The 27380-nt window shown below is 38.4% G+C and overlaps 1 protein-coding gene across 5 annotated transcripts in view; it reads left to right on the plus strand.

Annotated features, from left to right (window-relative positions):
* Window positions 1-2295: 2295 nt before the first annotated feature.
* LOC121276353 (DNA-binding protein SATB1-like) overlaps window positions 2296-27380 on the plus strand; it is a 158723-nt gene continuing 133638 nt past the window's right edge. Inside the window, exons 1-5 of one of the 5 annotated variants that reach the window (XM_041184660.1) lie at window positions 2296-2544; window positions 15135-15371; window positions 16796-16972; window positions 18111-18237; window positions 18610-18733. In XM_041184660.1, coding sequence (XP_041040594.1) covers window positions 15161-15371; window positions 16796-16972; window positions 18111-18237; window positions 18610-18733 — 639 coding nt within the window. In that variant the 5' untranslated portion in view covers window positions 2296-2544; window positions 15135-15160. Of the gene's footprint in view, window positions 2545-13672; window positions 14301-15134; window positions 15372-16795; window positions 16973-18110; window positions 18238-18609; window positions 18734-27380 lie in introns of those variants that run through there. The other 4 variants (XM_041184657.1, XM_041184661.1, XM_041184663.1 and 1 more) reach the window with 4 other exon arrangements.

Here is a 27380-nt window from a genome sequence, read left to right on the forward strand (position 1 = left end):
ATACAGCGATGCACGATTAGCCCTTAAACATAAAATGACTGTAACATTTTAAAGCAGTGTGAACGTTGGGTGAGCAGCAAAATTATAATTTCAGGTATATGCAGTGTTGAAAGAACCATTCCTTCAAATGGTAATGGTCATTTTATTTCTGTTCGGTTCACTCAATTTGAAGAATGTCCCAAATATTACATGAAAAGAGTATGACTGTTTTGCGTGGCACCATAAATCGGATAATGTGATTTAAACTCTAAAACAATATTTAAAGTACAGCTGTTTGGGATCCGCCTGGTTATTAATAAAATGTTACGTGGGCTGGCGCCTTGCTGAATAGATCAGCAATTATGTCTTGTTTTGAACATGCTGCATCCAACAGTAAAATACAACCACACACAAAGTAAATGATACCTTAAGGAAAAAAAGCATGTCTAAAGTACGCATTCCCATTTATACCCCAATGATTACTAAGGGAGTAAAAGTTTAAGAAAATAATGAGATAAAAAGAAATACCTACCCTTACTAAATATTTAAATACTTTCAGAAAACTGCTTTGGTAAGCTAAGGAAAGTTTACACATCAACATGTCGCTATAATTCTTATATTATCATGAGGATATTGCAGCATGCATTTGCACTTGCTGCAAATGTGTCGAAGGCTAACTGTTGTACATTCTTGTGTCGTTTTATTTCTGTACAGAAGAAAAAATAAACCTCACTACAGTTAGCTTTAAATTGATATAATTATCAACTTGAACCAATAAGAATAATTTCTGGTTGATAAGTTTTATTGAGACAAAGGAGCTGGGCTCGATAACAGGAATCAGTCGACCTAAAGTTGTTCATATTTATGAAACCGAGAACAACATTTGTCTAAATCATACGGAAGTGACAACGCCAATTTGATTTCTTCGCTCTTCATTGCAAACCCCCACTCTCCAAATGGACACAGTGCATGTATTTCTGATGATAAAATATGTTTATTTTAACCTAACATGAATTCACGTTCCAGCTATTGCTAACTGACCTGACTACAGGACACAGTAAAGATAACAAAAACTTATATTAAATGTATCGTTGCAGGCTCAGTATTTAAAACACACACTACTAATTGCATTACCTGGACCAACTATTAAACCGAAGAAGACATACTGCTTAGAATTTGGAATTTATGTTGCTGAATTAATAAGAAAACAGTAGAGAACATTTTACTCCTACACGTGAGAATAAAAGAGCTAACATACTATCACTGTATTGTAAGACACCTGAGTTATCAATAGGTGTTTAATGGACCAAATTGCGGGACAAAGGAGTCCAATGTCATTTTATCCAGAGCAAAGAAACTCCTTTATAAGCTTGCACTTAGGAGGGATTTGGCGCCCTGGAAATGGATGGGAAAGAGAGGTAGGTGCAAGTATGAAACATTCTGGTAAGTTATCAGACCAGCCCCTCACTGGAGAAGCCAGCATTCAGATTCAATGATATCGAGGATTTCAAAATCTTCAAATTGCAGTGTAAAGAAACTGTCCATTTATTTACTACCGACATAGAGTTCGCCGTTTATCCCTTTATGCTTCTGTTTCTCCCCCATAATAATAATCTCAGAGAATGCAGATATTCAATAATAAAAAAAAACAAATTGCAGAGAACAAATACATCGTCGCACTCAACCAAATGGTCAAGCTGTTGTGTGTGTAGGAGTTTGCTGCATCGCACCCCAGGCTGTGTGTTTAGGTTAAGTATTCCTGAACTACCAATTCCAAGTTACTGGGATCTTGAACTAAAACTCCTGTTGTGAGGTTACAAGACCCACGGTGAGTCGTGTTCTGAAATTCATTCGCTTTGCAACCGATCATTTCCAAACTAAACTACGGTGTGCTCTAACAACCTCGTTTCTATTATTTCTTTTAACGCATTTCCAGCCAGTCCAGTGTCTTTCCAATTCAGAGTGGCGAATTTCCCTTGTAAATGATGCGATGCTCTTGCTGCCCCACCTAAAATATTCGCCCAACCTTCTCTGTTAGTTTCAGTTTCATGCAGGGCGCGATGTGTTTAAAGTGTTCAGATCACTGGGCAGGCTGTTTGTGGGATTTTACATTGCGGGGTCGGAGAGCGGCTTTGACCGTCCCGAGGGCTGATAGCCGCACTGTTTCTCTGTCCCACCCCGTGGAAGGTGCGCCTGCCTCGGGATGGCTGTACTGAAAGCTCAGCATCACCACCCCCTTTCCTGTTGCGGTTCACCTCCATTCAACAAATAACGACAACTGGAAGTGTTTGCATATTTCACCAGGCTGATTTCCTGTGAATAAACTACACCAGACACGTCCCATACTCTAGCCCGCACTGATATCAGTGTTTCTGTTTTAATCTGTTGTGAACTGTACCGCACAAGACGCTGATCCGGGAGAAGTTTTTTTTGCAAATCAGTAAGTCTCAGGACTTCGGAGATATTTTCTTACTGAACGAGGCGAAAGCAGAGCATTCGCTCCAGTTTATTTCTGCAGTGTTTGGGGGAGAAAGCAGGAACTTTAAATGTGACGACAATTCTAAGGTACTGTTTACCCGGCTGAGCATGTTACTTACCTTTGTTTGAAACCCCCTTGTGATTTGTGGCTGGCTATGTGTACAGTTGCGGCGAGGGTGCTTTTGTAGCAACATTTACCACCTTGATCTGTGAAAGAATTGTTTTCAGTTTGACATAGATTATACTGCATTGAACAATGTGTTGTGTACGATTGTGCGCGCTCCTTGCGAATGTGCTTGTCTGATGAGCTATTAGGAGTTGACGTGTCCTGGAACCACTTTAACTTTTTAATAGTATAACCTGAAGAAAACACTTGTCGTAAGATAAAATCTTTGTGGATTTATTTCAAATTAAAAGAAACTTTAAAAAAAAGCCCCGTTAGATACTCTTTACATGCACCTGTACAGAAAGGAAATGTCCGGATCCGTAACATTAATTTGCCTGTATGAAATATCACGATAGTTACTATTGATATCAATAAGTATGTGTCATTTATATGGATAGATTAACTGTCTGCAATACTGTTAGTGTGTCAAAATGTGAACCACAGCAGAATGAACTTGTACTCTTTACTGGGGAAGCCTCACGTTAAACCCGTCATGTGTTTATTGAGTTCTTCCTATCAGCTAGTGTACTATATATCAAGTAAAGTCTATGTTTATGGACAAGTGGACGTTACCTGTAAACATTCTGTGGTTGAGCCTTCATTTGCATCAACACTCTTCGAATGGGCTGAGTGGCAAATTATTGCGAAATATTTGTCATTTACGTAGTTCATCAATTATCGCTGATTTTTAAAATAAGCCACCGTCTCTACTAACTAAATGTTTACCTGAGCTGATCTATCTCACCATCATAAAGATGCCAATCATGACATCTCATCTTCACAGCATTATATCCCAAATGTGATAAACGGCCACACCGACGGTGAAATATAATAAAACAAAACTAACGTTAGATTGGCTAAGAAAATAAATCGAACAGGCTTCTCTAATCTACACAATGGCCCACCTAAACATGTGCATCTCACCAACAAATGTTCTTCCGGGTTAGGAATTCTACACTTGCTCTTCATTCTCAATCTCTTTTAACTCTTTTTCCAGTTACTTGCTGTTCTGGAACTAGCCTGCAAGGATTGCTGGGCTGCCTCTACCTCAGTTCTCAATTGCCTGTTTTCTACCTGTCCTCAGGCTACTCCAATCTCTTCCTGTACATTTTTCTTCTACATATTTGTTTAGAAAAAAAGTTCTTAGACTGAAGGTCCTAATCGGACTCCCCCCAGAAAACAGGAATATACAGGAGGAAGAAACTGCGCAAGCAAATTAACCTTCACTCCCTATCCTGGAATGAGGGCAACAATGGTGAGAGATTGCTCACAGCGAGACATTGACAGTAGTAAGACTTTGCCCATAGTGAGGCATGAGGCACTTGCTATGATGAGACATTACCTGCAGCCTATGAGAAAGCATTACCCACGGTGAGGCTTTTCCCATGGTAAGGCAATGCCTAGATGAAACATTGTCTACAATGAGACATTGTCCATAGATATTGTTTATGGCGAGGCTTTTCCCAAGGTAAGACATTTTCCATAGTCAGATAGTGCCCATAATGAGACATTGCCCAAGGCGAGGCACTGTCCCACAATGAGGCAGTGGGGACAGTTCTCTACTAGCACTTGGATCACATCCCGCACGAATTTACACTCCAATGAAGTCAGCAAAGAACAATATTGTGCAACATGTAAAATCAGCGATTCACCTGATCCTGGATGTTTCCCGCCTGATCAGTTAGGTTAAAATTACTCCCATTGCGTCGCGGACCATAAGTGGATATTTTATCTAAGGCTCTCCCTCTGCAAGCGAACTGACCCATCTCAGACATTAAAGCAGAACCAAATTCAATATAACATATCTATATTTGGGCATAGATATTATTCTGTTGGTGGAGCTGACCCGCATGATTCACTTGAAATAGGTAAACATGGTAGGAGAAGCTCTGTTAGTCCGCTTCTAATGTGTGTTGCCTTTTACAGCGCTTGAAACAAATACAATTAAGAAACATATTTATATAATTGCGTGGCAGTATATCATTCCAGTAGCTAATTTTACCGGAAAAAAGTCGACCTGAGTGCAAAACCTGTACTTCCCGTTTACGCACACATTTTTCCGGTGAAATTATAACGAGAGGCATTCCATCAAAGTGGCAAACTTAGTGATGCCCAGAGGGTCCTTGATACATTAGCACACCTGGGAGCACGTTTGGATAGCACCTATGTGAACATGTTCAATTTTGAAGGCGGCCTTAAAGAAACACTTGACAAGTTCACACATCCCAGTTTGGTGATTTACCGCAATCATATTTTGGTGATTTCGGGTTATTTCAGTTTCTTAATTCATTTAAAACACAGATTAAATTCTCCATACCATAGTACCATACTAGTGGTGGAAGCAGGCGCTCTTTCCTACGCAACACTGGCTGGGTTGGTTAATCTAAGGCCTACAGATTACAAAAACACAAGGGCAGAGTTAGAAGGCGAAGACAACTGAAGAGGCGGAGAGATGGAGCAACGGTAGGTATGGAAAGTAATCAAAATAAGGAAAACTGAGAAAGAAGGAAAAGCCATTTTTCACTACTGAATCGGTGAATAGGCTAACAGCGGCAGGCACAGGATAAGCAGCTGCGAGTCAAACTGCCCCTTAAGAGCATTCCAAGATCACAGAATGGGGACTGAAGTATTTATATTTTGGCTTTACAGTCAATATTCCCAAGAAACCCAGACCATTTAGCGTGAAGTTCAGTAACAAAGCTCAGCTTTTGCATTTCTCCATTAATCCAACTCTGGCTCCAGCAAAAATATAAAAGGATGGAATGCAGAACAGGTCTGTCAGCATCTGCAGAAGAGTGATGGCAGGTTAGCCTGTCAGGTATTAACCCTTTGTCTGAACTAGAAACTGAAAGGTATGTGTAATCTTTAAAAGGATTCCACAAAACAAAGAGGGTAAAATCAAAAGCCACTTTTGTGATCACAAAAACACAGTTAATGGGCTTCATCATCTCTGTACCGGTATACAGGTAGGTGGGAAAGGGTGAAAAACATTGGATAATAAGCAAAAAACGTCTCAGGCAGTGAAATAGAAAGTGGAAGGGAACTAAAGCTCCAAAATGGAAAAGAATGTCACAGATGTGAGAAACAGACATGGAAACAGAAGGTCAAGGCAGAGAGATCAGGGTGGGTTTGGAAAGAGGAATTTGAGTGATGAACATAGGATCACACTGCAGATAGAAGAGAAATATTCAGCAAGACAATCAACTGACCTCCATGTGGTCACTTTTGGAGAGGAGATTGCACTGTGAGCAGCACATACAGTATGCTAAATTGGGAAGAGACAATTTAAATTATCAGCTCACAGGTAAGAGTGATTGGGGCACCAGACAAGAATATAAAATGGTGCATGCATGGGCCACCGTTGCATGGGAAACTGGAAAGGGAGGACCTGCCATAAATTGAGATGGCAGCAAAACAGACAAGGGTATCAGGAAGTGAACATCCCCTCTGAGGAGTGGAGAGAGGAGGGAAACATGCTGATAGCACCTTGTACATGGGAAAAGCAATGGAAGATAATCTGGAAGTTTTTTTCAATCCCACAATCTGAAAATGTGATGAATGTGGTCTTGGAGCCTGTTAATTACAGATAGGGCAAACCTTTGGCTGAGGCAAAAGAAAGGCATTTCAGAGCTTTTGCTTCAGAAAATGAGTTATCAGGATAGGTACAACACGAACTGAGGGGAGAGGGTGGGGATTTTCATAAAAGGATTACAAAGAAATATAATTTTATGTTCAGCTTTGTGCATCATGAACATTCACATCCTCCATCTTTCCAAATTAGGGTTTGGAATGCCAAATCAAATTTAATTCATGCAATTTAGCATTAGATTAGATGCCGTCTTTCAGAGTACATTCACTTTTTGAATCCAATTAATGAGAGGAGATCTCTAATTGCATGCAGGATTAAATTCAACTCCACCTCAAAACTCCAAATACATTTATTTATAAGTAGGATTTGCACAAGTAGAGTGAACTGTTTGTGCAGATAGATTGAAATACTTTGGATTTTGATCAATAACATGCTGTGTCTAAGCTGGAGCATTGAGTTCAGGAGATTCTATATCAGTATCAGGTTTTCTAATGACAGTTTATGATATGGAGTACATAAACCAATACACAAATACGGCATTGGAGTTCCAATTGTTTCATTTCTTTTCATGGTGTGTAAATTTTTAATATAGTTTCCACATTATACCAATATAAGACTGATAGATAACATTGTAAAACTAAAATTAATTTATTAATATCTACATTTTTAGCATCCATAAAAAGGACCATATCCCTATTTAATTTAAATTTGACTGCAAAGGTTTCTAACGTTGTTCTTTATTTTGTACTGTTGCATATCAATCTTGATTTACATATCTGTAAAACTATACAAGTTGTGGCCATTTGATATCAATGCTTTATTTTGCAAATCTGGAATTTGATTTAAAATAGCCACATATACACTGACTCTGAATAAGCATTAAGGTAAATTAAAATCTTGGATCTGAAAGAGCTTGTGTTCAGATCTTTTGAATATGCACTTCAGATGTTATAAACTGGTTACTCAGTAGGGAAGATTCTCCACTGGACAATCAGGGATTCAGATACAGAAAACTATTATGAATTCAATATATTCTGTACACTTCCCCACCACAGTTAGAGTCCTAAACATTTGGATTCATGCTTGTCTTCCTATATTCCAGAGATGTGGGCATTGTTAACATGAGAGAGTATGCTGTACATTCTTCCCCAATTATTAATGAAGTTATTTACCCATACTAAATCACTTCAAAACTGATACAAACCAGTAAGCTTCTCAGAAAAAACTGGATGGTGCTGTTGTTTTGTTTGTTGCCTGTCCATCTTTGAGGTTTAGGTTCAAAATGTGAGCAGAATGATGGGATGAAGGTTTCCTCTTCCACAGACTTACAAAGGTCAAATGTAAAATGAGCTTGGGCAATCTCAAACTGGCAAGTCCTGCAATTAATGGCTATGGGATGACAAATTGGCAATGTACTGGCAGGCTCACTTGGTAGGCCATAGGTTGGAAAAGTGTGGAAAGTGGAAATATCACAGTAGTTCAGTAGGAGGTGATTTCTCTGATTGGAAATAAAGTATAACAGTGAATAGTGTAGAGGGAACTTTAAATTTACTTCTCGCTGTGCATAGCTGACCTTGGAGTGATTGATGTTGACACTGGGTGTTCCATTTTCTAGTACTGATATTTTTTACCTCAATGAACACACCCCTAACTGCCCACAGAAAGATACATTAAATTCACCTATTTTTCACTCTTGGTTGAATGTGCAAGACTTTAGTGTAACAGAAAACGTTTTTAACAAAGACCACGTCTGATGTATCCAAATTTGCAGCGGTCCAAATTGAAACAAATTTTAATTCTTCTAAATAAACCAAAATGATTTAGTTGAAGTCAAAATCAATTAAATTCAAATGACCTCTTTCCTTACTACTGATTTGTACCTGTTCATGTTAACATGCACTCCATTTACATTGTAAGCTGCAGTCCAGTGGATACATTTAAGTTTGGAATGGCAGGATTAGGTGGAAATAAATTCAATAGAATTAAGATTTGGAGTGATCTGGTGAGTTTAATGGATCCTTGAATAGAGTGGTGCAGGGCAAGCTCTGAAATCATTCAAGGAACAATTGCATGCTGCAATTGGAGGGGGGGGGGGGGGGTGGCGGGGAGGGGAGGGAACAGATTGATGTGATGGGCTGAATGGTCTTCCTCATCCATAATGACCTTGTGAATTTGTGCTAAGCACCTGATAATTAACAAAGTCCTTAGAAGATAAAAGATGGGATTTTCATCTGCTTTGGGGCAGGTGGTGGGATAATCACTATATATATTTTGTAACGAGCAGCAGGGATAAAAATCCTTGCTGAAGCATATTTTTTTTAAGTACAGCTTTCACTGTACAACACTTCACCTTGGATTATTGACTGTTCTGAATAGACCTCCTAAACGCTGGCTTTGATATATGTATTGTTCACGAGCTTTGCGCTATATATACAGTATCTTTATAGCACTTATGTAGCTTCTGTGCTTATTTTAATAATTAGAAAAAGGAATTGTCATACCTCCACCAACACAGCTTGTTCACTCTAATATTGGCTCCATTGAAATGATGGGCAATATGATGTATCTAGTTTGCAACATATGTGAAATATCCTTGGCATAAGCAACTGTGTGCTGTAGAAGAATATATATGTTACTAAATTTGACTTGACTGGAAGATGAACCATGTCTTTGGAACCATAAAAAACATTAAAATCTCAGGATATATATTTTTATACAATGGGAACTTGTTCTCAAATGAGTTAATTTAAAATGCTTCCGAGTATCAGTGGTTTTCCTATTGAGACTTTTGGTGGTTCAAACTCCCAGTGAACAGTTGATCAATACAAACCAAGAATATCTCAGATTTGATCCAGGTCTCTGCTGAGTTAGCTTATCTCAGCAGGAATGACAGTCATACTGCTACAATTGACTTTAGCACCTCAGCATATGAAGGTAAATGTACTCACTGTTGATCACTATTTATTGAATCCTGTGATTCCATGTACTCTGGCAGCAAAATTGGCTGTAATGGCCCTACAGTTGAATAACCTACTGCCATGCTAGGTTCACAAATGAATGACAGCTGGATCTTCCAAAACTATACCCTTGCAAGAAATCCATGCATTTAAGTGAAGAGGCAAAAAAAGAACACTAGGGAAGGAAACTAAGACCTTTAAATATTCTACTTGAATTTCTCAAGAGAAATGCCCTAAAATAGTTCATCTAGGATTAATTGTTGCCACTCATTTTTGAATTTATTGACTAGATGCCATTTGGGTGAGATCTTTGAACATCCAGGGGTTCCTTTTGGATAAATTTCACGATATTCACTTATAAATGTGAAATCCTTAATATATTTTAACATTTAATTACACTAAATTCAAAACTTTAGGATATGCTGCCCCTTTAAAATCAATTGTCAGCAATTATGGAGGGCATCACACACATTGTGATCCTGCCTCCACACTCTTCATACTTGTGCACTTTGCAGGAGGACAGGAACAGAATATTTTCCCTCTTCAGGGCTACAGGGGCCAATTGTAGAATGTCTCTCACTGTACCCATGAACTCTATTAGGAAGTGAGAATTTTTAGCATCTTGATTGACCCCAAGTTTGTCTACCTCCTCCACGGTCAAAGCCACTTAGTTCAACCTCCAGAAAATTGTTTTTCTCCACCTCACCTGTTCCACTACTGAAACCCCAGCCATGCCTTCATCATCTCCAGGCTCAACTTCTCCAAAAGTCAATTGACTGGCCTCAACTCTTCTGGAGCTTCAAATCATTGAAAATGACAAATCACCTGTCTGTCCACACCTGCAATAACTTTCATAACCTCATCACTCTGTCCTCTCCAAGTTCCACTGATTGCCTCTATCCAACTTGTCAGTTTCAAAATTTTTGTCCTCATTTTCAAATCTTACCTAGGCATAATCCCACCCTGCCTCGGTGATCTTCTCCTACTTTGTTTCTTCTTAACACCAGATTTCTCCTTACCCAACATTACACCACTGGCAGTGACTGATTTAGTCCCTACGGCCTTGACCTTTGGAATTCTTAGCCTTTTAAACCACCATATCGTCACCTACCCACAGATGAGATTAATTAACTAAATACAGTCAAGGGATTAGAGTGGGAGCAATCATTTGTCCATAGTGTCCACCTTTCCTTTAAAAGCATTAATTGTAAAACATTAGGTGATCATTAGAAACCTATGATCTACTGAGTGTGCCCTCCATATATCAAGTTAATACATACCTCAACATTGTTATTGGTTTATGCTTTTAAATACTAGTTCAAGGAAAGTCATATATAATTCTACCTCTCTGTGACCCTCTAGTATTGAATTGGCACAACAAAATTCCACTAATTAGATGATATGGAGTTGTTGCTTATTCTGTCTAAATATGCTCATGTGCAATCATTTGTTTTTCTTTGGCCTTACTAAGAGTTATGCCCCATGGTTGAACAATATTGATGTTGCAAAATGTTTTACTTTTTTAGTTAATTGTTTAAATTTAGTTCATGTCCACATTAGTAAATAGATGTGCATTATGTGTGAGCTTTGGAATTAAACACCTAATGTAAAGTGTAAGTCTACAACCGAGTGTTTGTAAGAGGAAAATAGTTACAGTCCAAATGTAATGAGACTTTCCAGAATGTTAGGGGTTAAGGTTTGCATTGGGCTGATGCCCATACTGCAAGCTGGATGCTCTGTTAGATCAGGCCTGAGGCATGTCATGTTTATGTGTAATTATTTCCTGTCTCCACTAAATGGTGTTTTGTCTCTTTGTAAATACCTAGTTTTCTGTCTGTCAGGTGTAATGACTCCCTCTCTATCTCTTGTCTACATAGGTTAAGGTGGTCAAAGAGTGCCAATTTTCCCCATGTTTTACTTTTTGTTTGCGATGAAACATATCCTAATTTACGTCCTAAAAGTAGCCCCTAAGGCATTGAAGATTATCAATTGCACTAACACAAGGGTTACTTACATCCTATAAAATCCCATGGCTACTGAGCATACTCCTTCGCACTGTTTTATTCTGTGTCTGTTGAAATAAATGGATGCGCAAAGATCTTATTTTAAAACAAATAAAAAATTGTTGAGGTTTTCAAAAACTTAAGGGAATAGTGCTGAATATTGTTATTAATAAGCCATAAGTAGAATATTAAACATACGTCCACACTAATTCCATATGGGACATAACTCACACATGACTTCATTGTTCATGGGTTATAAGATCTGGAATATTATAACTTATGGAATAATTTTTAATGCATTGTGAATGCATTCATTTATGCCACATGTGTGATTCTGGTTTCCAGTTTCTATGGTGATAGTAAGTTATCCAAATTTACAGGCAGGCATAAAAACAGAAGCAACTTGTAAGAAATTCTCCTTTTGACAGGTGTAAAGTAAAGAGGAAAAGTTGTACTTGATGGATTTTACTATCCATCTGCTTAAGGAACAGACAACAGCCAACCACATATCATTGTTATACATATATTGTAATAAACCTTGTTAAAGCACTCTTTGGGATCCAATAAAGGAAGAGTTCATATCAGTAATTCTTCTTTGAGCTATGGTATGAGCTGCTTCAAGGAATGGAGAAAAATTAGTCTTAAATTTATTTCAACAAGGTTCAGTTATAGGAATGAATCCAAGACATTACAGATCATTTTGTTATTTATTTAATACAACAAAAGAAAGATAATTTTTAATATTTAATATAATCAGGCTATGATCAGGAGGCAGGATATACTTAATATAATTTCAAAATCTGCAGATGCTGGAAACTCAAAACAAATACAGAAATTGCTCATTGGGCCAGTTAGCATCTGTGGAGAGAATGGATGATTTAGATGAAGAGTCTACACCTGTTAACTCATCGGCTCTCATGACAGACATTGACTGACCTGCTGAGTATTTCCAGCATTTTCTATTTTGGGAACACTACTAATTAGATGCAGCCAAATTATTCTTTAAGTGTATTTACTGTATTTGTATTTAACATTTTAGAAACTCACAAAATATTGAAGCATATTAGAATACTCGTTTCACCACATTTTTTCTTCTCCAGCATTACAGATCATATATTATACATATAAATAAAAAAGAATTCAGGATCACTTTGTACCATATGGTCTCTCTCTGCTTCGTTCATCTACCAGTGTGAGTCCAAGAAATTGCAGATTTGCTGCATATAGGTTATGATGGTCAAAAGAACTAGGAAAAATTAAGCCCCATAACTCAACTTGCAGTATTAATATATTTGGCTGATGCTGGCATTCAAATGTTAATTTCACATTCATCTTATTTAGGGTTTTTGACTCACCATTTCACCTTTATGTTAACTTTAACCATAGTGACATTTTACTGAGATTTTCCCATAAATCCATATCTTCTAAAAGTTGTTTATTTTTACAAAAGTTGGTTCCATTACATCTAACATGGGTAAATAAATATAAAACGAAATGAGCTTAAAATCTAATTACAGGGTTCAACTTAAATGTCTGAGAGTTTGAATAACAGCTTCAACTTAAACATGTCTGCCTCGCCGGGTGAATATTGTCAGTTTTAACTAAATGCATTATTGTATTGCAGCAGTGTCCCATTTTAGGATAAGATGGGAGGGAATGAAATGGGCAGGATTGACTCAGAAACAAAAATCAACATTTGTCACCTATTCACAGATCATTGATAACACAGAGAGAAGTCCACGGTCCAAACCACAATTTCTTGCCTACTTAAAGAAGCACAGGAGCAAGAGGCTAGTGGCAGAGTACAGGTGGACAGTTAAAAAAGCCCGAAAAATATTGCGACTGTGACTTTCTGAAATCTACATTTTAAACTCACGCACCTGCACGCATACATAATAAGAGGCACGCAAATATAAACACGTGTATACCTTTTTATGTATGCGTATCTTGCATCTTCCTTCATGCATATTAGCACTCATTATGCGTATGTTTAGGTCTATGTCCGTGTGCAGGTGCGAGTGTGTGTGTAAACCATCCATCTGGCCGTCTCCCGCAGAACAAACGCTATCATGCTCTTATGCATGAAATCATTTCCAGTAGCTTTTGACTATCTGCTGTATGTTGTTTCTGCTTCGGTCAAGACTGTTTCCTCATGCTTCCCCCACCCACCCCCCAATACCACTGTTTTTTTTTACTTACAAACACTCTCACTCACTGACAGTGCCGATGGCATGCAGCAGTGACGAGTTAAAAAGCTCCTCCTGTTTGTTGTTGACTGTGCTTCCCCCCACCCTCTCGCTCTCTCTCTCCAGCCCTGAGGCTGAGCCAGTGCTATAATTATTTGATCATGTGGTATTATTATCTGTAATAAATGCAGAGCCGTCTTACAGTAATCAAGCTGATTAAAAATTCTTGCGCGCCAGCCGGAAATTGTCCTCCCTCCTCTCTCACTCTCTCCCCCCCCCCCCCACCCCCCGTCCTTTTTTTTTATTATTTTCTTGAACAAATTGCTCTGACAGTTACAAGGAGTGATGCAATCGAAAGGCAGCCCAAACCAGGCAGAGCCCGGCTGGACTGTCGCTGCCTAAAAAAACCGTGATGTTTTGGAAGGGTTATTTTCTCAGCACTGAGAGGAGAAAGGGAAGAGAAGAGGAGTGATGAGTCTCAAAGCAACTAATAATTTAATGTGAAGCCGCTCGGCTCCGTCCTGACTGAGGAAGAGAGAGAGAGAGAGAGACTCAGGGACAGCCGCCACCGCCACTAAAAACACCACAGCTTTCACTGGACTTTTAAACAACAACAAAAAGTCCACGACTTTTTAGGGTTGAAAACAATATATATCACGTTTTGTGTCCCAAGTTCCTCCTTTTTAATCAAAATATTAGCTGTCTTTTCTCCTCCCCCCCCCAACTAGACTCTTTACCCTTTCTCCACCCCCTACATACGAAGAAGATCATTTAAAAAAAAGAAAATCAAATTCAAAAAGAAAAGAAATAATATCTCGAAGCTATATGTTGTCCAGAAACCAACCGGTCCGGCTGTTAGTTTTCACGAAGAGTCCGAAGTGAAGAGTTGCTATTTTTCTTATGCCTTGGAAGTTTGCCTTTTAGCTCCGCGCAGAGAAGTGGGTGAGTTGTTTGCGATCGGAATTGTATTTCTTGTAGTTTTTTCAGAAAAAGATGCCACACGATAACGACAGCGTTTTTTTTTGTGTGTGTACCCATACCGCTTTGGTTAGTTTGTTTCTTTGTCTTTTTTTCTCTAAATACATGTAAACGTGAAATCCTGGAGTGGAGTTTCTAAAATGCATGGAACTGGTAGCACAGAAAAAGTTGTGAAGTAGGGGCTGAGGATGAAACCGTGCATTATTTACTTACATAAATGCTAGGCTGCAGGTTACCATTGCGGTGCTGGGATGAGAATGCCTCCTTTAGCACCAATCTTGTGTCACAGTAGTCAATGAAAAGTGGAATTTGCTGTAGTTCATGAAAACATGCAATGATAGAAACCCTGCATACTGCAATGGGCATTTTATCATTTGGTTGTAATTATAATCATCGTTTACCAAGTCAAAATTGGAACACTTCGAGATGTGACCATTCATTTTGTGATGTACACAGGCCTGAAGTCTGAACTCTGGACCTCAAATTTGTGAATATTCCGTCATTTGAGGAATTATGCACCCTAAAAATGACAACATTTTCACTGTAGTAGTCTTAATTCCAGATAATGAAGTTGTCCTTGCATTTTGACATCCTTGGAGCCTGTTCTGAAGGATTTGCATCTTGTGTCTTTCTGAAAAGCTACATGGACATGTTGTGCTACAAAGGTTTCAAGACCTTAATTTTTAAATAAAAAAAGGCTGATGATAGAAAATCTGGACATTCCACATTAATCCTCTATATTTGTTGTTGAGTCTGACCTCAGTAATATCTTGAAGTGGTTTTCTTTAAACTTGGTAGGTGATCTCTGAGAGTTGGTGGTGAGCATGGAAAAACCCAGTGAAACAGTGCAAGTGAAGGAGAATTCAGAAAAAAACAACAATCTCATTGATCCTAAAGGTACCCCGGCTAAGATCCCCCGCTTGGACCAGAATGGGAGTCTCTCCACCCGCAACAGACTGGGTAGCATGGGTGCCAAAGTGACTGGAGGCTCACTCAAACACACGGGCCAGCTGGTGAAAATCGGTAATAAAAAAGGTACCAGTGTGTGCAACCTGCTTTCACTAATATCGAATATATAAATAAAAATAGGAATCTAGGTGGTTTAACATTCCCGTGGTAATGCAAAGTTGACTGCAAAGCAAATTTCCTTCAGAGCACAGTTTAAATATATGCAATCCTTGCACAAGCCAGGATATTTATGAAAATAAAATAGTTTGAAGGCAGCAGAATTTATTTTTCAAGCTGCCATAACATTTATCATACAATCATTTATTTTTCCTCTATTTACAGACAACAAGGAATGTATTATTTATGAAATGAATGGACACAGCAGTCTGTATTGTTAGATCTTTATCTATTAAAACTGGAAAAAGGCACTTCAGCAAATTCCTTGGCCTCTGCTTTTGATTACCCTATTTATTGATTGTTAGCCAAGTGCATATATGTATAAAGGAAGCCAGGTTAAAAGCACCAAAAATATAATTTATTACAGTTTTCAAATAGAGTGTATTAACATTTACCATCAAGAACTGGAGCAGAATCAAACAGTCTTATGATCCCTTCAAAAGTTATAAGTGCCATAAATTCCTGAATAGAAGATTTCAGCTGTCTCTGGCATTATATGATATTTGCAGACTGTGATGCCAGTACAGTTTTAGACAAGGATTCTATACACTTGATTACTTCTTACAGCAGATGTGTTGTTTACATAGACTCATAAACCTAATGCGAAAGCTTCATGCTGCCTTTCATATATACATCATTGAATATTTTTAGAACTGATTGGTGACCATCACTTACTGCTTTAATACTAGAAGGTTATAAAGTTGCTGGCCCTGGAAATTTAGCCAAGTATTAGTAATAGGAAGCAGCCAGTGAAGTATAAGATCATGAAAGATTATTCACTTTAAAAGAAGAAAGATGATGACTGTTTGGAAAAAAGATGGTAGGAAATTAATGACGTCATATTTAGTCAGTATCTTAAGAGTTATATAAACAGTTTCTAGAACTACCAGATATATAACATTGGGAGAGAAAAGTGGGCTATCTTATCAAGCTTTAAATGATAATATATCATTGTAAAGACAGAACATAATTTTGTGTAATGCATGATTTTGAACAGATTTGAATTACTTCCCTATTAAAAATTGCAGTTACTAATCATTCTACAAAGCTAAGCAGGCGACCAAACCTGTTAGTGAGCCAAAGGGATTTTTACATTTTACTACATGAAATGCAACTTGTGGGTTCTTTGGCAACCTAGTCTCCTCAGATGCTCATACAAGTGATCCATAAATATGTTTGTTTTTGATATGCAGTTTTATTGCTTTCTAAAAATAGCCACATTTATAGTGATTTATAGTTTACAGTAGGTACTAATAAATCTTGTAGAATGATAGTTGCACCTCCTTTAAAATGTACAACATTAAAATATGTAAGTCATTTCTTATTCTTTGTAGGAAATATGCTCCCTGTTTTCTGTGTGGTGGAACACTTTGAAAGTCCTATCGAGTATGAAAGTAAGGAAGAACATGCAGAATTTGTTCTGGTACGGAAGGACATGTTGTTTAATCAACTAGTGGAGATGGCGCTGCTTTCTCTTGGATATTCCCACAGTTCTGCTGCTCAGGCTAAAGGTACATCATTTCATATTTACATCCTGACCTAGAATAAAGGCTACATTTTATTTCTTCCCATCATAATGATTATGTTTAATATGCTATTTTCAAAAGTTATGCTAAATGTTTTTTCAGGTGATGTTACTAAAATATGCAAGGATGAAAAATCTGTTTACATTCACAACCAAAAGAGGAAAAATGCAAAAATATAGAGCTCCATGCCAAAAATTCGGAAATGTCCTGTCACTACCTGTGATTGTAATGAGGCTCCTTAGCGTAGTGGTAACAATTTTGAGCAATAGTGAAAACTACAACATTTTCTATGCGCACCATATATTGGCAAATCAATCTGGCAATGAAATTTGAGGACATTGTTTCTTTAACAATTTGAGGCTACAGTAGAAAACAAAGGAATTTTTTATACAGAACTTTGAATTTTAAATGATCCATTTTACATAGCAGTAAGTACTCATTTTGATTTTGACATGAACCTTAGGTATAAAAACAGCATTTATTTTGTATGTGCTGTATAAGTTTTATTGTGCTGCAAATTAATGGATCCATTTTGTTGACACAAAATATACCTAAAATACATAAGGCAAATTTTGAGTTGAATGTTGTATCTTTAAAACTGTATGCTTTTTTATGGGAGGAGAATGATTTTATATTTAGGTTACCTTTTGATCATCTAAGCAGGGAAAATATACAATTATTTCAAATACTTCTCAACCAACACTGTTTAGTATTAGCTATTTATGGTTCGCACAAAGATTTGCAATATTGAAATATATAACAAAGCATTTGAAATCCTTTTATATTAGTTTTTTTCTAATTTAGGTTTCCTTTGACTCTTGCCTGTGTTTAATTCTGGTACACAAAAAGAGGTTACACTTCCAGTAATGACACTTGTTAAGTATATTTGAGCCAGTTCATGATAAGGGGTAGGGAGAGCAATAGCTCCTTTTTCAATTCATTATGGTGAATTGGGTCTTTTATTACACTTTTGTACACATAAAAATGGAGGAAATCTGGAATAATGTTAAAACAGAGCAAAATAATTAAGATATGTAATTTATTGCCTGTTTAAAAGTATTAGCATCTTGTAGGTGAATTAACAGCTGATGTTTCTCACTCTACCTAATGCTGACTGTCACAGGCCTGATCCAGGTTGGGAAGTGGAATCCAGTCCCTCTCTCATATGTGACAGATGCACCGGATGCCACAGTAGCAGACATGCTGCAGGATGTGTATCATGTGGTCACACTGAAAATTCAGTTACACAGGTTAGTCACAACATGCAAGTCCCTGGGCCTCAACAATTGCATGGCATCATTACTATTTCATCTCTGTCTTTAACTTCCACATCTCTAAATGCCTGAATTATTTTACCAAACGCATTGGAGCAAGAAGGTAGAAGTAACAAGAAATAATAGTCGCCACATGCAGCTGATGTATAATTCATGCATCAATACAGCAGATGTGTTGTATAAAGTAATTAACTAATCAGAACAATCAGGAGACTGAGAGCAATCTCTAGATGCATCTGCTTGATGTGCCAAATGAAATCTGTCTATCTTGAAGGAATGTTGCACCAGGAACCAGTCCTGAAATGTCCTTTTTTTCCCCCCCTTTATATGATATATTTTATCATGCAGTTGCCCAAAACTGGAAGACTTGCCACCTGAACAGTGGACACACACAACCGTCAGAAATGCTCTGAAGGAACTACTGAAAGAAATGAACCAGAGCACACTGGCAAAAGAATGCCCCCTCTCCCAGGTATTTAATAGGGCTTTACTAAAGTATTTTAGAAAGAGTAATAATGAATAAAACCTGAACCACAGATAACTTATTTACATTTTTGAGGACTGCAGCATCATTTTTGCATCAAAATCAAAAATATATGATTACTTTTTAAATCTTTTTTCCAAAAATCTTACAAGTGGTTTGAGGTTTTGCATTTCTCTAATTGCTATCTGTAACAGTCACCATTGCAAATTTGTAGAAGGTCATCTGTAATTTTCATGGTTTGAAACTTATATTCTTCCTATTGTACATTGTAAGGAATTTCCCTATCATCTGGTACAGCCTCATTCTAGGGAAACCAACAGTAATGATGTCCCAATTTAGAGTAACGTCCATTACAAGTGTAGTTTGGTACTGGATTACTCCAGAAAATAACTAGAAACCTGGAAATGTTCTACTTTATTGGAAAAATTCCATACAATGTACTTTTTTTAAAATCAAAGACTGGATTCTAGGAAGTGAGCTAAACACTGCCAAGTAATCTTTGGGATTCAACTAACATTTATAATCCTAAAGTTTTGACTTTGTGTCTGCTGAACTCAAAACTAACTTGTAATCGTAGAAGTCTTTCATTGCTAGAGGTGTTAATATTGGATACAATGTTTTTCATTACAATGGAATGATGTGTTCTGCTAAAAGATGTCATTTGATGTTACAGTAGCAAAAATTCTTGACAGTGATGTGCTTCTGATTCCAAGGAGAGACAGATAAGGTCAAGGTTTTCATGCAAATTAATTTATTTCAAAAGAGTTGAATAGTTTTGGATCCACACACATTTTGATTATATAAAGGTAGAAACCTTACCAAATTAGTTATTCTGCTAGAAAAACATCGACCACTGAAAGAAGAGTTTAACATATTTATTTGGTAGTTGATTATTTATGTACAAAACATTTTATTTTTACTGTCATTTCTGCAGTACAATTTAGTTTACAAAATCTGCCAATTAATTGCTATGACAAAAGAAATTCCAATATTTAAATAAAGTAAAAACTTCCAGAACGTATACTATGTAGGATGTGTTCGAAGAATGACATGTAGGGGAATGATTGGTATGCCAAGCTCACGTTTTTAGGGTGTAAAAGAGGCGCAAAGTATATCAATTTAATAGTGAGGCAAACTGTGCCCAATCTGCACATTCTTTGGTCCCACTGAAAAGTTCATGGGGCCTGTGAAAGTCTGACCATCATCAGAAAGTTTTTCCTTGAGGCCTGAGGATTAATTTCCCTCAATTCTCAGGCTTTTTGGCTTTACAGCACCAAGGCTGAGCAAGAAAATGGCCGTGGACCAAAACCTACCCCATAATATTTCTATAATTTAAATATATAAATTCTGAAAGGATATTGCAAGGAACAGAAGTTATGTGAATATTGAAATTATAAAACTTTATTTACGTGGGAGTTTCCATAAGTTTTACATTGAAATACTGATGAATGTTTGTGAATGAATAACTGTAGCTAAGCAACACTAGATATTAACAGACTTTGAAAAGAAACTGTTTTAAAATATCTTAATATATAAATTATGCTGTAGCAGCTTCTATATAGGTGTGTGTGGAGTGCTTGCGCTACCAGTTCAAGGTGTGCAGTCCTTCCACTGCCAATGGCAAGCCTAAAGTATAGGTACCACATTCACTAAGGCTAAAATCCAAGGATAAATCCTAAGGAATCAGCAGGTTTAAGTTGGAGTTGCCACCGGTTACATAGGATCACTCTTCAGGAGCTGATGTCACAGGCACCACACTGACACCAATATAAATTCAGCCTTAGTTTAAGTTGCTTGTTTCTGGATCAGAAGGTTCTAGATTTGAGCCCTGCATAACTTAGGCTGATGCTCTAGTTTAGTACTGATGGAGTGCTGAATTATTGAAGCTGCACTCAGGATCACAGAATTGTTACAATGCAGAAGGAGGCCATTCAGACCATCATGTCTGCACTGGCTCTCCAAATGAGCAGTATGACTTAGTGCCATTCTTCTGCCTTTTCCCTGTAATCCTGCACATTGTTTCTATGTAAGTAATCATCTAATACCCTCTTGGATGCCTCAATTGAACCTGCCTCCACTACACTTCAAGGCAGTGCATTCCAGACCCGAACCACCCTCATGTAAAAGATTTTTTCTCACAACACATTTGCTTCTTTCACAAATCTCTTTAAACATGTGCCCTCTCGTTCTTGAACCTTTTATGAATGGGAACAGTTTCTCCTTATTTACTCTATCCAGCCCCCTCATGATTTTGAACACGGTTATTAATATCCTCTTAGCCTTCTCCTCGCCAAGGAGAACAGTCCCAACCTCTCCTATCTATCTTCGTAACTCAATTTTCTTATCCCTGGAGCCGATCTTGTAAACCTCTTCTGCACTCTCTCTAATGCGTTCACATCTTTCCTATAGTCTGGTGCCCAAAACTGTACTCAATACTTCAGCTGAGTTTAAACCAGAACCCCATTTGTCTGTTCGGGAGGCTGTTAAAGATCCCATGGCATTGTTCAGAGGACAGCATAATTGAGCAAAGAATTCAACCCGCATCCTGGCCAACATTCCTCTGCAACCAATATCAAAAGAAATTAAATAGATTAATGATTCATTTATCTCATTGCAGTTTGTAGGATGTTAAGAACATACAGAGTAGGAGTAGGTCTTTTGGCCCCTTGAGCCTGCTCTGCCATTAAATAATGGTTGATCTGACTGTGCCCTTAACTTCACTTTCCTGCCTACCCCCCATAACTTTTGACTCCCTTGTTTCCGTGGCAGAATGGATCTTGTGTTTGTCTACATGACAAAGGTCACTGCATTCCAGAAAAATAAAAAACAATTCATTTTGTGAAGCACTTTGAGATGTTTTATTGTGATAAAGGTCTATGTGAATGCAATGTTTTGTTTATTTAAACAACCTGTCTTCTCACCATTGTCCTCTGAAACTATTTTCAGCTGGCTAGCCAGTATTTTATTATGTGCTTCCCATTCCCTTTTTCCAAACTCATACATGTTGTGAACAAAAACAAGGAGGTAAGTTTTTAAATTTGTTTGTTTACTTGCATTTTTAAAGTAGATTTACTAGGATAAAGCTTGGCTTGCTTTCTTGATTCCTCTTTTGGCTTTTCCCATGTTACATGGGATTGCCACAATGCTGGTCGATAATCCTTCATATCAACCATTATTTTTTGGATTTGGCGGGTGGTTTTACAGCCGGATGCCCTTCTTGCCACTAATCCTCCACATTTATAGGATAAAACTTGGCATGCAGTTGGAAAGGTTCTTGATTACCCACCTTTTGTCTCGCCAGCCTTCTTTCAGTCATTAGGAAAAACTCAGCAGGTCTGGCAGCATCGGCGGAGAAGAAAAGAGTTGATGTTTTGAGTCCTCATGACACTTCAACAGAACTGAAGTTCTGTTGAAGAGTCATGAGGACTCGAAACGTCAACTCTTTTCTTCTCCGCTGATGCTGCCTGACCTGCTGAGTTTTTCCAGGTAATTCTGTTTTTGTTTTGGATTTCCAGCATCCGCAGTTTTTTGTTTTTATTTTTTTCAGTCATTGCAGTCTATAGTAACGTTCTGTTAAAACTGATATAACATTAAAACTGATATATACTACAGATGGTTGCTGGTCTGCTCAATTGGAATTACAGGTGGAAAGAGTTAAAGCATCTCTGTAGATGTGGGTCAGGTGTAATCCCCTGGGAGCTGCAATTGTCTTTCTAATTTGTTGCCAGTGGCAGGTCCCCAATCCTTTATGATTTCACTATTGTCTTGTTAAAACTGGCAGTGTTATTCCAGGGTCAGGATCCAATCTGACTGGAGCAAAGCAATGTGAAATTCCCTTGACGAGGTAATCTCACACCCCTACAAATCCAGTGCGGTGTCAAACCTGCTTTGCAAAGCTTTCAGGAGATTGGTTGAACAATTGTAAACTTAGCTGAGCTTAGTTTAGATGTTTAGTGAGAGCAGAAAATTCTCCTTCCTGTTCTCAGACTGTTTAAATGTCTAACTTTTGAGAAACAGCCATGCCCATGCATGTATCCAGGTATGTGTAGAGTTCTTTTCTGAACAGGACAGTTAAAGTTCCAGCCAGTCAGGAGCCAAGCAACGTAAACATGGTCTGCCTAGCTCGAACCTGGTCGGAGGCAGGTAGCTGCCATGTAAATTCTTGTTAAACAGCTGTTGTACTGACAGTTCAATACTGTTTTTGAACATGTTCTTACCTGAAGGACAGTTTTACATTCAAATAAACAAATCATAAGCCATTAATTATAACACCATCGAACTTTTGATTGAGGAACTATGAAGAAATGACAATCACATATATTGAAATCAAGCAATAAGGCAAAAATGTGCTTACATTTGAAAAACATAAATTCCTCAGAAATTGAATGATACTCATGCTGAATTGAAACAGGTCAATCAAATTTAACGGAGTGTTTTCCTCAGCAAAATATTTTCCTTTACGGATAAGGAACATCAATTTGATAATAGTGAAAACTAGAAATTAGTAGCTGTAATTTCCTTCATACATGAGCAACACTTGCTATCTATTCAGGCTGCTATACTGAATATTTGGCAATAATGTTATTGAACATAAACATTTCTGAATTTTATTTGCAAGAAATTTAAATGTAGCTAGAATAGTTAAATAAAAACATCTTGTGGATTTTGTTGATTTTTTTTTTATTCATGGGATGCGGACATCGTTAGCTAGACCAGCAGGAAGGAGCAGTGATAGTTCCAAGTCAGGATGGTATGTGGCTTGGAAGGGAACTTGCAAGTGGTGGTGTCTCCATGTATCTGCTGCCCTTGTCCTAAAGGTGGTGGAGGTCAGGGGTTTGGAAGGTGCTTTCGAATGTTGATAGTATTCTTACCGTATCTTTATGATATCCCATATCTTTATTTAAAAAGAACTTAGCTAGCAACTAATAGCATAAATAATTCTGCATCTATTTCATGATCTCACATGAATACCAGGATACTGCTTTTTCCTTTAATCTTTGCTTGGTTTTATTCTTGCAAAGTACACAGGGCTTTTTAAACTTGCCAATTGGCCATTTATTGTTAGCTTTATCTTACTCCAAGAACTTAAATAAAAAAAACTACTTTCTAAGAAAATGCTCCAGAGCTATAAAACATTTCTGTTCTTAAATGTTAATACACTACAGTTACCTTTGGCAATAGCCTATGAATTATTAACATATTTTAGTTGCTTTAAAGTGCAAAGAAAAGGATTAGGGGTTACTTCATATCTGTTGAAAAAAATACACAAGAAACCAACTCCCTGTTTGTCATGAATATTTTACATTCATTAGAACATCATTATCTATATTTTAATATCCTCCATTTTAGAAGGGTGATGGTAACAGAAGATCGGAGTAGTTCATTAAAAAAAATCCTGAGTCACTCAATTACTGTACATCAATAATTAACCTCTTCATACAGAATTTTGAATCTAAAGGATCTTAAATGTTCGTTCTGTTTACTGTATAATGATTAAGTGAAATGAAAAAATCCAGTTTACTAATAATCAATTAGTAAACTTTGTTAATTTGAGGAGTTGCTGTAGCAATTCTTTTTCTGAATCAACATATTGATATCAGTACAGTGGCCTCTTTTTGGTGTTGCCATGGATTTTAACAAATTTGGCCCATAATATTGTTTAGTCTAGAGGAATCCTAGGACAGAACATGCCAAGTCAATGTTATTACAGTACAGAACAAAACATACAAACTTAAGCAATAATGTTCACTAAAGTTTTGACTCAGTTTTACATGAAGACAAAGTTCAGTAAGGATTACCATATTTTTAATTTAACGATTGGATAGACATATTTCATGTGAGTTGCAGTTTAATCTGTGAAAAAGATTTAGCAGATGCATTACCATGTGTGTGCCATGGATTTAGGAACCGATACTTGACCCGCAGTGTAATCTTGCACACAGTGCAGAGATGAATGGCTGTAGAGCCCCTACACAAAGAAGAAATAATGGTTGTATCCCACTTTTAATCATATGAGGTTTCATAACTGAAATTCTTTTCAGTCTCATTTGTTAAAATTAATGTGAATGTATAAAAAAAATTCTGAATCTATGACCACCTACGAAGAGCTAAATATTTTCACAAAGATTTCTTTATTACTTGTACCAGAATTCCGTTTTCCTTTTCAATTTATACATCCATGGGATGTGGACATTGCTGGAAAGGCCAGCATTTATGCACTTTCGCAGTTGCCCTTGAGAAGATGGTGGTTCTTGAAACTTTGCAGTCCATGTGATAGTGCTGTTAGGTAGGGAGTTCTGGGGTTTTGACACACCAATGATGAAAGAACAGTGATATAGTTCCAATTCATTATGATGTATGACTTCTTGATCGACAAGGGAATTGAGGGTTATGGGGACAGACAGGAAAGTGGAGTTAAAGCCATAATCGGATTAGCCATGATCTTATTGAATGGCAGAGCAAGTTCGAGAGGCCGAATGGTCTACTCCTCCTATTTCTTATGATCTTATTATGGTCTTATGACTTGGAGGAGAACTTGGAGTTGATAATGTTCTCAAGCGCCTGCTGCTCTTGTCCTTCCGGCTGGTAGAGATCATGGGCAGAATTTTCTGCCTTCCAAGCGGGTGGGCCTGACCCAATCTCCGGGGGGCGGGGAGCTGATCCCTGCCGGAGAATCAGGCCCCGTCGCCATTTTAAGTGGGCGGGCCAATTAATCCCAGTGTGACGTCCGGCGGGAAGCGCTATGTGCTTCCTGTGTGGGCAGGGAATGGGGATTCCCCAAATGCGAGAGTGCGCTCTTTCGTGCGCATGCACGAAAGAGCGCACATCTCCCTGAGGCTAAGTGCTGCCTCAGGGAGATCGCTGACAGTTGTAAAAACATTAAAAATAGAAAAAAAAAATCCTTAACATGTCCCCCACATGTGACAATGTCACACGAGATGGGACATGTTCATAAATTTCACTAAAACTTTATTAAACTTTTTAAATCCCTACATGAAACCTCATCCCGCTGGCGGATAAGGTTACATGTTTTTTCTAGTTCCCACCAGGGCTCTGGCCTGCCCGCCAACCTTAAGGTTGGATGGGCAGGTCCTTTAATTGTTTTAATGTTCCTGTCAAAGGCCTCAATTGGCCATTGACAGGTCAGCTGGCCCGCAGTTGATTTTGCTGTGCCCCCGCCTTCCTGAGAATTTAAATGGGGCGTGATGACGTCGGGGGCAAGTTGTTGCAGTGCATCTTGTAGATGGTATGCACTGCAGGCTTATCACTCCTGTGGTGAAAGGAGTGGATGGGGTGCCAGTCGAGTGGACTGCTTTGTCCCAGATGGTATTGAACTTCTTGTGTGTTGTTGGGACAGCACTCATTCAGGGAAGTGGAGATCATTCCTGATACTCACACTCCTGAACTTGTGCCTTGTAGATGGTACAAATGTTTTAGCTGCAATATTAGTTATGTTGTAAATAGTATCCTCACTTCAGGTAATGTCCCTTTCTTCTTCAAATCTGCCATCATTATCCCCTCTTCAAAATGCCAACCCTTGATCTCTCCACCCTTACAACTTCTGCCCCATCTCTAACTCCCTTTCCTCGTCAAAGTTCTTGAGCATAGTGTTGCACATTTTTGCTGGAGCTCCATGTTTGAATCCCTCCAGTCAGGTTCCTGCCCCTGCCACAGCATCAAAACAGCTCTTAGCAAAGTCATAAATGACTTCCTCTGTGACTCTGGCAAAGGTACTCTATCCCTCATTGCCCTTCTTAACCTGTCAGCAGCTTTTGATGTGATTGACCACATCTTCCTCCTCCACCATCAAAGAGCTTGCTGGGCCGTACTCAATGGTTCAATTCTTATCTACCTAGGCATAGCTAGAGAATCATCTGCAATAACCTCTCTTCCCATAACATGCTTCTGTGACAGGGAGATTGCTAAAGACAAGATCAAGTAGAGTTTTCCCTTCCAGTGTTCTCTTATCATCTGCTGCAGGTCCAGTGTGGCAACTATGGGCTGAATAATATTGGGAGTGGGGGGGGCGTTGCCGGATGGCATGCCCCCTGAGACAACATCAGTATGAGGGAGCCCACATGTTTCACGTCGACCTGCCCTGCAGCCATGAAGTGCTGCGGGGTGGACTAAATAGGGCTGAGTGGGACTTCCACCACTCCATTGAGGAGGAAGTCCCACCCTCTAGAGCTGCCGGTCATCAGTCCCGGTAGCACCAAGAAGGCATCAGTCCCAGCTGCAGGGACTACAGGAGAAGAAGACGATCGATTGCTGGAGCAGGTAAGTCTGGGTTCTTGGGCTGGAAGGGTTTAGGGAGGTTAGGGTGAAGGACTGGAGGATGGGAGGAGGTGGTGGGTTTAAAGGGAGGAGTGGGTAGGAAGGAAGGAGGTGTTTGACCTAAGGGTGTGGTGGGGTGGGGGGGTGGCACGTCACGACTGGCAAAGGGCAGCCCCTGAAGAGCAACCCCCACCTCTTTCCTTCCCACCCTTTAGGCAGTTGATTTAAAAAATCAAGCTGCCCGCTCCCACCTGGCTGCCCACTCCAAATGTTTTATGGCATGGTCAATGTATTATCAGGGTCAGTTTGTTTGATACCAAGCCTAAATGACCCTTCATTATTCATTTAAATATGGCGGATG

The sequence above is a fragment of the Carcharodon carcharias genome, chromosome 3 (assembly GCF_017639515.1).
Source record: "Carcharodon carcharias isolate sCarCar2 chromosome 3, sCarCar2.pri, whole genome shotgun sequence".
Lineage (NCBI taxonomy): Eukaryota > Metazoa > Chordata > Chondrichthyes > Lamniformes > Lamnidae > Carcharodon > Carcharodon carcharias.